The 12,737-nt window shown below is 51.4% G+C and overlaps 1 protein-coding gene across 3 annotated transcripts in view; it reads right to left on the reverse strand.

Annotated features, from left to right (window-relative positions):
• Positions 1-12,737, reverse strand: part of PAIP2B (poly(A) binding protein interacting protein 2B) — a 32,514-nt gene continuing 19,777 nt past the window's right edge. For 2 of the 3 annotated variants that reach the window (XM_083572013.1, XM_083572011.1), the window contains exons 2-4: positions 11,856-12,019; positions 3,572-3,757; positions 1-2,470 (exon numbers count right to left, since the gene is read on the reverse strand). In XM_083572013.1, the coding sequence (XP_083428139.1) occupies positions 2,414-2,470; positions 3,572-3,757; positions 11,856-12,011 (399 nt within the window). In that variant the 5' untranslated portion in view covers positions 12,012-12,019 and the 3' untranslated portion in view covers positions 1-2,413. Of the gene's footprint in view, positions 2,471-3,571; positions 3,758-11,855; positions 12,148-12,737 lie in introns of all 3 variants that reach the window. The other variant, XM_083572012.1, reaches the window with a different exon arrangement.

A 12,737-nucleotide genomic window follows, 5' to 3' on the forward strand; every position in this document is an offset into this window, starting at 1 on the left:
CCCAGCTCAAAACCAATTTATTTTAAGAATGCATTGTTTTAAAAATGGACAGAACATAATTGCAAAGACTTCCTCAGAAAGAAACCAGAGATTGCAAGGGAGGGGGGGAGAAGAGAGAAAAGAGCAAAGAGCAAAGGGGGAGGGAATGGGGAAGAGTGGATATGGCCCCACACATCTGCTCTGTCCAATTATACTGCTGATTATTTAAATAAGGAAGCCTGAAACGTGGCTTTGAAGAAATCTGGATCATGGAGAACTTGCCCATCTCCTCCTTTTTAAAAAAGTCTCCAAGACCAAGAGCAGAGCCAGCTGCCTCTGCCCTTCTCTACAAATGCCAAATGCAGGCAGATAAGGGCAAATGGACAGGTGACCACTGAAAGCCAGGCTGGCCTCTGCCCCTCAAAGAGTTTGGGGTGGAGAACTCTTTACTCTGCACGTGCGCTAAGAAGCCAGGTAGCTGTGCAAGACAAGCTGCTCCAAAGCAGATTGACACTTGATATGCCTTTGCAATTGGGAACCCATGGAAAAAATCTGGGGAAGGGATCCTGACATACATACAGCTCCACGGTTAAGCTGCTTTTTCACTTGCAACCATAAGAGCACAGGCTCCCGGCTGGATCCCTTCTGTCAGTCTCGCCCCGCCCCCAAAAGTCAGACTTTGTGGGGGCACCCTATGCATTCAACAGGAACCAGATTTTAAACGGGGAGGAGAGGGGCAAGCTGGCTGCCCTCCTTGGCAGTGAAGGTCTCTGCCCCGCTGTCTCCTGGCAGCTTGCTTTGGGGACCTGGGTCCAGACTGGCTGAACTGCAGCTGTCCCACAAGCCCATGGGGGGTGTTCTTCCCATGGCCCCCAAGAAAGCAAGAGGGCTAAGCAAAGGGGCTCATGAACTGGGATCTGAGCTGGCAATGCTGATGGAGAACTGCTGCCCCCTCCCTTTTTTTGCAGATGAAGCTAGGTGTGTTCATGCTGTAAAAATCCCCCCAGCAACTCCAAAACATTCCCTCACCATTCTTCCCTCCATGGGGGAGCCCTGGAAAGAGACAAAACTTGGATAAAAAGACCCCTGGCAGTAGGGATGGGGTGAGATAGGGAAGTTTTCTAAGCTCCTGCCTAGCTCTCCTTCCCTGCTCTCCCAGGTAAGATGCAGAGCATGGTCTTGCCTTGGGTCTTTTGCTGAAGGTGGGAGCAGATACCAGACAACCCAGAAGCTCAGAGGTTGGGGAGAAGCTCCTTCTGTGCTGTTGGATGTGCCTGGATTTTTGCAAGCTGTTTAGGGCCTGTTCGGCTGGTGTGGCCCACCTGTTCTTTCTGGTCCGCAGACAAGCCCAAATGCAGCTCCCCAAACTTCTCAGCAGCTAGGATGTTGAGGGAACTGGGCCCAGTTGGAGAGAAGAGACAAACCTGCTGGGATCAGAAACCCCCTCTGCCAAAGGCTCCTGGGCAGGAGCAGCAAAGAGCCCAAAGCCTCCCTCCTCAGGGGGAGAGAGGTCCTTTGTATGCATTGGATCAAACAGCTGCCAGGTGGAGAAAATGTACCCTGTCGTTCCTGATTATTTTAGTTGGGGGCTGAAGCAGGGAGGAGGAGGATAGGAAAGCTGAGAGAGAAAAACAGTGATGCAGAAGACCAGGAAATGGTTCATCGTGCCTCAACAACTCTGTGGACTTCCTGGGACCCCCCCTGCCTCCTCAGCGGGAGGCCACGTGCTTGCAAATGGAGCGGGATGAGGTTCGAGCCAACTCCCCCAAGCCCTCAGGCTCCCCTGCCTTCAAGACCCCCAGGGGTTTGGTGGTGGAAGAGGTCAGTTTGCAGGCTGAGGCCCATGGAGCTGCAACCCCACCTGCTGGAATCACAACTGGCTGAGCGAGAGAGGGCAAGAGGAAGGGAGGTACTCCAAAGCCAGGCGGAAGAGGAGAAGCAGAAGCACTGGGCTGGCTGGCGGCAGATCTGCCCTGCCCAGCTTGAGAACTTCCACCAAGGAGAGAGAGAGACATCCGGGGGGCCTTTCCCCGCCACGCAGCAGGGCCTGCAAAGTGTCCAAAGCATGCCCAGCCAAGGGGCTGCCCAGTGGGGAGGAGGAGGAGGCGGGTGGGCGGTCAGGAGACCCTGCTGGCGGTCAGGCTAGGCTGGCTGCTGTTAAACAGGAAAAGGTGAGAGGGGGAAAAAACAAGAAAAACCAAGGAGGTGCCCCGTCTGGATCTGTGCTGAGTCCCATGGTGGCCATTCCTTCTCGTCAGTTTGTCTCAAAGTGTCCCGACGCAGCAAGAAAAAAGAGGGATGAAGTAGCGTAAAGAGTCCCACCGATTCGCCCACCAGGAGTCTATTTGCCCCACCGCTGCTTGCGGGTCCCGCTGCCCCACCCCCACCCCCCACCCCCATCCAGGGCAAAAAGAAATTGTCTTTGCAAGAAGGTTCAGTACTTCACTCCGGGGACGAACTCCTTGGCGTCGGGGTTTAAGGTGCTTTTGCTCTGAAAGGGAGAAGGGGGAAAAGAGGTCAGCTAGTTGCAGGCAGGAAAGAACACCGCCCCCCCCCAGGTTGCTCCTCGGCTTTTAACTGGCTTTCCCTCCTCTCACCCACCTGTCCTTCCGTTCAGGGAAACAAATGGCCCATTTCCCTCCATTCCCCTCTCCTGAGAGCCCACTCTCTTCCTGCCCACATCAAACGATCCATAACTTAAAAGTTTAGATCACTGTTATTTGTTGAAGTTAAGAGCCGTAACAAAATGAGGCAAAGGGACCGAAAAATGATAAAAGCAGAATGCGCTTAAGTCAGAACAGAGGTGACAATTCCAATCCAGTACATATTTTACTTTGGAAAGTGGCTCGGAATACTGGGCCCCGTGTGGTGGGTCATTTATTACTAGTTTATAGAGACGGACAGGCAAATGAGAAGAAGCACCCCAGCCCTAAGTGAGCTCAGGGAAGACCAGTTGGGGAAATGGCTGGATTTCAGGACCTCCTTGATTTTAACCGGGCCAAAAAAGTGTGCCTGAGAGCAAGGAAGCCCACTGCCTCCAGTGCAACCACTTGGGGGACGGGTAGGGGTCCCCACTCCAAGATCATGGTGGTGCAACAAACCCTGGCAGGGCTCCCCAAGCCCCTGTAACTGTCCAGAGTAGGAGCTGAAGAGAGACCAGGATTTCTGCTCCCTTCCCCATCATTGCACAAGGGCTCTTCTCTTGGTACTTGCACCCCCTCCCTGCCCTTTCTTCTAATACCGAAGTTCTCATCTCTTGGGCTGTTCCTCATTTCTACGCCCTCTCGATAACCCCCTTCCTCCCCGCCTACTCCTCCCTGCGCGCCTCCCATGTCGAGGTATTGATATCTCAGCTTCTTCGTGGCCTGATCCAGCCAGATTTTCTCATAAAATTGTCCATAAAAACAGTTTTAAAATGACAGCTATCGGTAGCAGCTGCTGCCCCTCCGATTGCGGATGGATTCTAAAATGTGGGAGCACTGAAAAGATTCTGCCCACCTTTTTTCTCCCTCTTCACATCCCTGCCCCTTATCTGTGACCAACCGACAGAGCCAGGTCCCCATGCCCACTTCCAGCCCGTCCCAGGGCTTACCAAAATGTCTTCCGATACGTGGCTGTGGGTGTTGTCGTTGACCGAGAGCCCGTTCAGCTGCTGTTGAAGCTGCCCAATGCCCTGGGGCAGGTCACGGGACGGGATGAACCAATCCTGGTCCTCTTCATCCAGCATCTCCTGGAAACAGCGGTCGAGGAATTCCTGCTCCTGAAGCTCCTCCTCCACCTGGCCAGGAAGCAGATCCACAAGGGAGGGTCACATAGGAAAAGATGTACCCCCAACTGCTTGTCATCCTGTCAAAGCTACTGCACCAGCCCCAAAATAGTATGTATTTATACAATCCCTTCCTTCATCATGGAACCCAGGGCAGCAACACAGGTGGCCATCCAGAGCCGCTTAGCTTCAGCAACATGGAGGCATCAACGGCCTTCGGACCATGGCCTGGGATTCCTCCCCGGCTTGCCAATGTCAGCTGACATTGAGAAGTGCCACAAAGAGGTATGCAGCTTAGAGAAACCTGATGCAAACAAGGAGGGCAGCACCTGGCTAGCCCCTGCTCTTCCAGATACTCAGCCTCACCTGTGTTTTCCCTTGTCAGTCACGAATCGCCAATGGCAGGCCTCTCCCCTTCTTTGTCTGACCGCTTTTAAAGCCACCTAAGTGAGTGGCTGCCGTTTCGCAATGAATTAATTCTGCACTCTTTTTTTTTTACAATGCAAAACTTTGGTTAACTTGTTTCCCCCCGCAAAAGATCTTTATTGAAACTTAACATATATACATAATAACCAGAATTCCCAATGATTCCCTCACATAAAAAAATATCTAAATTACAACAGCTACTTAATTATACATTATAAAACCCACCACCCACCCTCTACTTCCCTCCACAGCAATTCGACTTCTTTATATTTCTTTCTACCTTTTTTCCTTGCATTCTATAATAAATTATTTTTGTTACATTCTGATTTTTCCTTCTTTCTTTATTGGTTTTGTTATTGCTTACATTTTTTTATTCTAAGGCTATTAGCATGTTATTTTTAGAACAATATTTTGACATATAATCTTCGAAATACTTCATTCTTAACTTTTGATTTGAGTGGTATCTTATAATTGAAGTTAATTTTGCCAATTCTATATACCGTATTTTTTGCTTTATAAGACTCCTAAAAAGTAAGGGGAAATCTGTGCGCGTCTTCTGGAGCGAATGCAGGCTGCGCAGCTATCCCAGAAGCCAGAACAGCAAGAGGGATTGCTGCTTTCACCACTTGCTGTTCTGGTTTCTGAGATTCAGAATATTTTTTTTCTTGTTTTCCTCCTCCAAAATCTAGGTGCGTCTTGTGGTCTGGTGCGTCTTATAGAGCGAAAAATACGGTACTTAATTTACAAATCCACTCTTTGTTGGTATGTCCTGAGATTTCCATTTAGTGGCAATTACTACCCTGGCAGCTGTTATTGCATATAAAAAGTTGTTTTTTTCATATATGGTATGTCTTTGCCCACCAACCCTAACAGATAAGCTTTGGGATTTTTTTTTATCAAGGGGGTCTTTGAGGGACTCTCGTCTCTCAGTAGACAGGAGCACATTGTTAAACCATGGCACTTGCTCTGCAGGAGGCAGGGTGGGCCACCAACTTGGACAGCTTTAAGAGAGGGTTAGAGAAATTAATGGAGGAGGAGAGGGCTGCGCTCAGCCTCACTGTGAGGGGCAGCAATGCTTCTGAGTGTCACTTGCTAGAAACCCTAGGAGGGGAGAGGGCTCTGTTGCTCGGATCCAATTTCCCATAATGAGTATCTGGTAGGCCACTGTGAGAACGGGATGCTGAACCACATGAGTCACGGGCCTGATCCAGCAGGGCTCTTCTTACGTACTTACGTTGCCCTCCAGCTGTTTTCTACTATAGCATGGGCTTTTCTGACTGGGATCAATGGGAACCAAAGCCCCAAACAGCTGGACGACACCAGCTTGGGGAAGGCTGCTCCAGGATTAAAGGTAAAGGTACCCCTGACCATTAGGTCCAGTCGTGACTGACTCTGGGGTTGCGGCGCTCATCTCGCTTTACTGGCCGAGGGAGCCGGCGTACAGCTTCCGGGTCATGTGGCCAGCATGACTAAGCCGCTTCTGGCGGACCAGAGCAGCGCACAGAAATGCCGTTTACCTTCCCGCCAGAGCAGTACCTATTTATCTACTTGCACTTTGACGTGCTTTCAAACTGCTAGCTTGGCAGGAGCAGGGACCGAGCAACGGGAACTCACCCCATCAAGGGGACTCGAACCGCCGACCTTCTGATCAGCAAGTCCTAGGCTCTGTGGTTTAACCCACAGTGCCACCCGCGTCCCTGTTCCAGGATTAGGAGGGAAGAAAAAGATTTCCATCCACTCCTCCCACGCCATTCTCAATATTATTTGGAGGGTGAGCAGAGATGCACACAGTATTGTGTTTTAAAGTATCGCCACTCCACAGATGCACTGTGTGGCATTCTGGCAGCCATCCCTTCATCTACAATGCCTTTCTCTAATCCTTCCTTCTGCACAGGGCAATCCATCTCTTCATTAAGTTTCACTCATCAAAGCCCAGAAATTTTTGGGGATGCCAAGGCAAGGTTTTCACAGACACTTGTGTGTGAGCTCTAGCCTCTCAGTGGAGCCCATTAAAACAAGGAAAAAAGGCCAGAGACACCATAACCCTTCTCTTCCCAATCATGTCAACCTTCAAATCACCAAGCTGGCAAGGCAAGAGCAAGCTCAGATTTCACGTCTCATCAGCCCAACTGCAGATGGTGCTGTACTTCAAGCTGGCGTACGGTGGCACTTGGGACCCACTGCTGGCATGCGTCCCTGAGAGGATGGAGAATGGAATCTGCACCAGCCCCAACAACACTGCAATTTTCCCGACATGTGCTTAATACAGACATCACAGCGAGCACTAAACACCCCCCCACCCGGGAACTAATCCTGCATTAGGGGGCATTGTAACACAACCATGCATGCATGTGTCTGACCTTCAGTTGGGGGAAAGACAGAGACAGGCAGGTGACAAGGAGCAGTCAAATGCAGACTTAGCTGTGGATTCACTGGGCTGCCGCCTCCCTCCCCTCTCTTCATTACTATTAATCTCCAATCTTACGGTAGCCGTGTCTGTTTACTGAAGGCTAGAAGGTCTCTTGGCTGGGATCATGTGACATTTGGCTGTTCTGCAGGAGGCCGTCCCTAACATGCTACTAGTGGTGACTTAAACAGCTGCTGCCTTCTACGGCTACCTTAATTTAGGATATTATCCCTGGACACTACAGCAGGCTTCTTCAACCTCGGCCCTCTAGATGTTTTGACTACAATTCCCAGCATCCCTTACCATTGGTCCTGCTAGCTAGGGATCATGGGAGTTGTGGGCCAAAAACATCTGGAGGGCCGAGGTTGAGGAAGCCTGCGCTAGAGAGTCTTCCCAACTGACTTGGGAGGAAAACTCCCTAGACAGAGTGGCATAGCCATTTGACTGCCAATTTGCTGCAGAAATCAATGTGTTTCTTGTTTTCCAATGTTATTAATTCCACTGTATTGCTGCAGCCACCGCTTTAATTTATTGTTATACCACTCCGTTGGGTGAATGGGCATGACAAACACCGTTTCCTTTAAGCAAGTGGTTAGGGAGTGTTTTTTGTCCCTCTCTTAAAACGCTAATTAATGCCTATGGTCACCCAGTGAGGGCGCATGTTGGAAAATTCAGACTAGCTGTGATTTTTGCATTACAGAGATGCAAGCAGATGACCCTCTGGGTCCCTTCCAACTCTCTAACTCACACACAAAGGAATACCTCCTTCACAAAGCCAAGCTCTGACATGAGCTACTGCAAGGTGCAGAAACGGCCACTAACTGGGATGGTTCTGATAAACTCACGGAGGATCCGGCGGTGAATGGCTGCTTGCCGCACCCTCCAGTATGCCCATAAATGTGAGTTGCTGGGAAACAAGGGTGGGAGAAAAGGGGGCTGCTATCGTGCTCCTGTCCCACTTGTGGTCTTTCAAGAGGCACCTGGCAGGGCAGAGGGAAACAGGATGCCGGGTGAGCAGGCCCTTTAGCCTGACTTAGCCGCACGGCTCTTACGTCCTCATTCCAGGTGCTTCCTCCACACGCAAAGCCCAAACCAGGGAACCAAGGAGGACTAGGGACATGGTTTCTCAAGCCTCACCTCAGATTGTATGTTGGACAGTGGGTGAAATGCACAGGCCCCAGCCATGGCCAACCGATCAAGGCCTCCTGGCCACCACCAACTGTTCCACACAAGCAGGGCCCAACACAACCTTGAGCAACCTGGCGCTCACCAGACGTTTGGATTACAACTCCCATCAGCTCCAGCCAGCATGACCATCCTTTTGTATTTGTTACTTATTGAATGCATTTCTAAGTTGCTTTAGACAAAAAGAATACCTCTCAGTAAAGACGATGAAGCACAGAAATCAAGTAAAAGCAAAATTAAAAAGCATTGTGCAGTGCAAAACCCCTCAAATGCTCACCCAACAGCACAGTAAGAAGGAAAAGGCCTGGCCCACCCTATTAAAAGATGAGCAGAACAACAGAGATGAACAGAATACTGTAGAGTTGGAAGGGACCACAAGGGTCATCTAGTCCAACCCCCTACAATGCAAGAATCTCTTGCCCAACATGGGACTTGAACCCACGACCCTGAGATTAGGAGTCTCATGCTCTACTACTGAGCCCAAGGACTAAGTAAACATGTCTTAGGCCGGCACCTAAAAATGAAGTATAATGGTGCCTGGCAAGATTACCCAGGGACAGCATTCCTCAAGGATGTGCGTGTCGCCCAATGAAAAGGAAAGGCCTGATTTCGTGTTGCCCCATTTTACTCCTCTTGTGGATGAGGCAGGTGGAGAAGGTCCTCCAATGAAGGCTGCTGCAGGGTCTGAGTCAGTTCATGTGGGGGGAGACTGTCCTCCAGGGGTTGGGATCCCGAGCCGCATAAGGCTGATGTAGTCAAACAGCTGGAGATGCGGTCCAAACCATTGGGAAGGCCTCAGACTGGGGAGGACTAGATTCACACTTCCTGACAAACAGTACCCCGGACCCCAGCTCCCCTTCTGCTTGTGAAGCTCAGTTGCATTTGCAAGCAGGGAAGTCCCAGCCGGCAAATCCCACGGCTTCTGTGGCTTTCATTTGCACCAGCCACAGAGCGGCCTCTCCTGGACCAGGGACACTTCGTTCATCCCAGCAGCTGTCACAATGCAGGCATGCCAAGAAGCCCTTGAGAGGCCAACCTCTCACGGCTGCAGCGTTTCTCACTGCACACGGAATGCTCAACAATCCCTCCACCTTCACAAGCACTTTGTGGGTCAGGTTCCCCTATGGGCAACAGAGCGAGCAACTAGCCCAAAGCCAGCCAGCCAGCCAGCCCACCCACTCAGTTTAGGAGCCCAGCTTAAAGTTCAGCCAGACCCTATGCCACACCTGGCCTCTCCGCACTTCCATGCATGCCTCCATCCTGGGGCTTCTCCACTTCCCCAGAACGTCCTGCCTTTGTACTCTTTCAAAAGAAGGAGAATGAATGTCTCCCTGATGACTCTGTAGCTTGCCCTGCCCAGAGAGAACATTTTGCAGGAGCTGCCATCCTCCTTCCTCAGTGGTCCTGCTGCAAGCCTTTCTATCTGCTTCTGGGCCCCACCCAGAGGCTGCCCTCCCAAACAGAAGAGGCTCAGTACTGATTCTACTGGCTCCAGGAAAGCAGCAGGGCTGGTCTGCTCACCCCCAAGAAGGAAGGGTTTCGGATTTCTTGTTTTCAGCTGAAGCCACCTCCTCTGCCAATGAGACCCTCGGAAGGAAGGCGGGGCTTCTCCTGTCATCCCTGAGCAAGATTCCTTCCTGCTGCGGAGGCTTTCCTCGCACACTGCCACATCGCAAGCTTGGCAGCTGGACAGAGGCCCCGAGAAGACAGGAAGCAGCAAAACCGCCCCGCCAAGGCTTGGAGCGCAGCAGGCTAAGCAGTTCCAGACCTCCCAGAGCAGAAGGGAGACGCCAAGAGCAGCTGAGATAAGAACCAGGGAGCTTCAGCCGTAAGGTCTGAGGGCTCAGCTCTCACCAAAACTGCCCCCCAGCTCATCCTCAATGGTCAAGCACAAAGAGAGTCTGGGAGGCAGGAATATAGGAGGCTGCGTCGCAGCAGCTCAGCCCCCCTGATCCAGGTAGCCTTGTACTGTCTCCCCCAACTGCCAACTGTTCTCCTGGGCCTCAGGTGGAAAAGAGCTTCCCCATCACCTGCCAGCTGAACCTTTCCGCTGGAGATGCTGGCAGAGATTGAACTCGGAACCCACTAGAGGCCCATTCCGCCAGACTGCCTAAGCGGGAGAGAGATGGGAAGCAACGGGACTCATTTAATGCGCTCTACTGGAGGCCCAGCTCCATCAAGCACCTCCCTGCCCCTGAACTGTGCCAAGCTGGTCACTGGAGGAGCAACTGTTCAGAAATTGGTGCCCGGGTCTCTATTTTCCTCTTCCCTTCCTGTCCCTTTCGCCTTGCGTGTCAGGTTTCTTTTCAGATCATGAGCCTGTGTGTGGCGTCTGTCTTGACTACACGTAAGCCGCTCAGGGAGCCTTTTGGGCACAAATGCAATAAATAGAGTTTGCCTTGCCCCATCCAGCTATGGTCCTCTCCAAGGAGCTTCCTCAGCAGGGATGGAGTGGGCAAGGGAAGGGAGCCAAGGTGGCCAGGGAGGAAAAGCAGCTGGGGAGGGGAGAGGCAAGGACAGAGACAGACACAAGGACTCTGGCAACAGCTGCCGGGAAGAGGAGCATGCATCCTAAAGAGAAGTGGTGGCAAGCTGCAGGATCCTTCTCCCTGCCACCTCCTACAGACCAGCCTTTGCAGCAGCTCTGCCCTTGAAGAGGTATTGAGAAGTGCAGCGAATGCTCCATGCTGAGGAGCTCGTCCTGCCTGTTTGGCAACTGCTGTGCTGGCAGCTGCTGGGCCTTCTCCAGGCGGAATTCAAGGCACTCCTGCTTACCTTTCAAGCCCATTCTGGCCTTGGAGCCAGTGGGGTGGGGGGCACTGCTGCCTCTTCCTGTGGGAGCTCCTACGGCAGCTACAGGCCGAGCCCAAGAGGCGGCCAGAACTTGGGACTGCCAGGAGAGGGGCCTTGAGGCCAGTAGCCCAAAAGCTCTGGGCTGCCGTCCTGGAGGAAGCACGGCACCGTTCCTTTCTCCTCTGTTTTTGAGAAAGCATTCATCTGTTGGGCGGTCCTTCCCCTGGTTTTTAATGCTGCTGGATTTTACTGAGTCCTGCCATTTCTAAAGTTTGCAATCGGAAGCCACCTCAGGGGTAGAAAAAGTGGGTTGAAGATAATCTAAAATGAATAGATTCATAAAGACCAAATTCCTAGCTGTCGTGCAGCCACAGAGGCAGGTGGAGGCTTGCCATCAGAGAGATGAGGGAGAGACTGGGGCTTCCTGAAAGATCAGGAATGGTAATTTTAGTGCCCCCAAAATCTCCTTTCTCCTCCCGTCCGACGTCTCCTGTGCCCTCTCCATCCTACTTCCCTCCTTCCGCCATCTCTCAGCCTGGTCTTTACCCAAAGATGAAGTTCTTTCAAAGAAGCTTAAACACACCCCTTGATTAAAGCCACATCTTAGTGGCATGATTTAATTTTTTTAAGGTAGGCAAATCTCTTTCTATTACTAATGCAGGTGAAGGAGAGCCACTTGCCCAAGGCTGAGGCGAGGTTCTAATGGCAGACTTCCTGCCTCCCATGGAACTTCTATAGACAGGGCTAGACACTTGCTCAACATGGGAGTTACAGAACTCCCTCCCACAGGAAGCAGTGATGGCCACATAGTTAGATGGGTTTAAAAGAGGATTAGACAAATCCGTGGAGGAGAGGGCCAGAAATGGCTACTAGCCATGACAGCTTTCCTCTGCCTCCACAGCTGTAATATTTCCAAATACCAGTTGCTGGAAGCCACAGAAGGGAGAGTGTTCTTGTCCTTGAATGCTGCTTGTGGGTTTCACAGAAGAGGCATCTTGGTTGGCCACCCTGAGAACAGGATGCTGGACTAGTTCTTATGGAAAGTCATAAACACCAACCCCCTGCCCTATCAAGAGTGTGGGCTGCCCCAACCTGTGAGCGAGGACGACACAAAGCAGGCGGCCAGCCCGAGCATCTATTTTTAAGTGATTTCTGATTTTCTAATGGTGTTCTGTACTCTACTGGCATTTCGCTTCTCATAATCCCTGTAGGCTTCCCCATAAAAACTGGCCTATAAACCGCGTACCAAGGAACAGACTGGAGAGTCAGCAACTGCAGCAAGCCCCCTGACTGCCTCACCTGCCGGTTGAAGTCCTCTTCGTTCTCCATCCACATGTACTCGGCAAAGGGGTTGTTCTCCTTCTCATCATGCCCGTTCACTACCTGGTCCTCCTTGGATTTTGCAGGGGTGGTGGCAGTCGTGGTCGTGTTTGCCACGCTGGAACCATTCATCATTACGGAATCTGAGAAGGGAAGACGAAAAATGCGTTAGGAATAGGGGAAAGAATACGGGACACTTTCACAGCTCAGGAGCCAACAGCAGATGCCACCCCAGCCCCCAGTATAATGGTCATGGTGCTTCACAGGAATACTGCCTAGGGACTGAGAATTTCTGAAAGCTTGGATGTCTGGAAAGAAGAGATTTCTCCTGTTCCTGGGCAGAAAGAAGAGAATCTCTGCTGGCACTGGGGTGGGGGTAAGTGAGAAAGAGATCCACAGTACTGACTTGGCTCTCTTATACACTAGACTGCACATAGGGCACTGAAGTCCTGCAATGAGCATCCATCAGCCTGGGAGATGAGAGCCAGAGACAGGAAACACATGAGAAAGAAGGAGATTCCATAGCTACCCAGTCTTCTACATGTTTACTTGAACTCAAGGGGTTTTTCTCCCATGAAATGGGATACAGGGTTACACCCTCCCAGAGTGGAAAAGAAGATGCCCTCATGCTGGCCCATCCATCACCGTCTTCAACCATGAACTTGGAAGAGAAGCATTCCGCTGTCTGCCTCTGTGACAGAAACCATGAGAGTGGTTGCCGGCACAGCCAACAGCAGCTGCAAGCCCTGAAGAACAAGGCAAGAGCAGCAGCAGAAAGGCAAAATGTCAGGCTGTGATACTCTGTAGGACTAGAAAGGAGCAGGCCCTGTTGAACTCAGGGGAGTGTTGCTTCCTATTAAA

The sequence above is a fragment of the Podarcis filfolensis genome (assembly GCF_964270895.1).
Source record: "Podarcis filfolensis genome assembly, chromosome: 9".
NCBI classification, from domain to species: Eukaryota; Metazoa; Chordata; class Lepidosauria; order Squamata; family Lacertidae; genus Podarcis; species Podarcis filfolensis.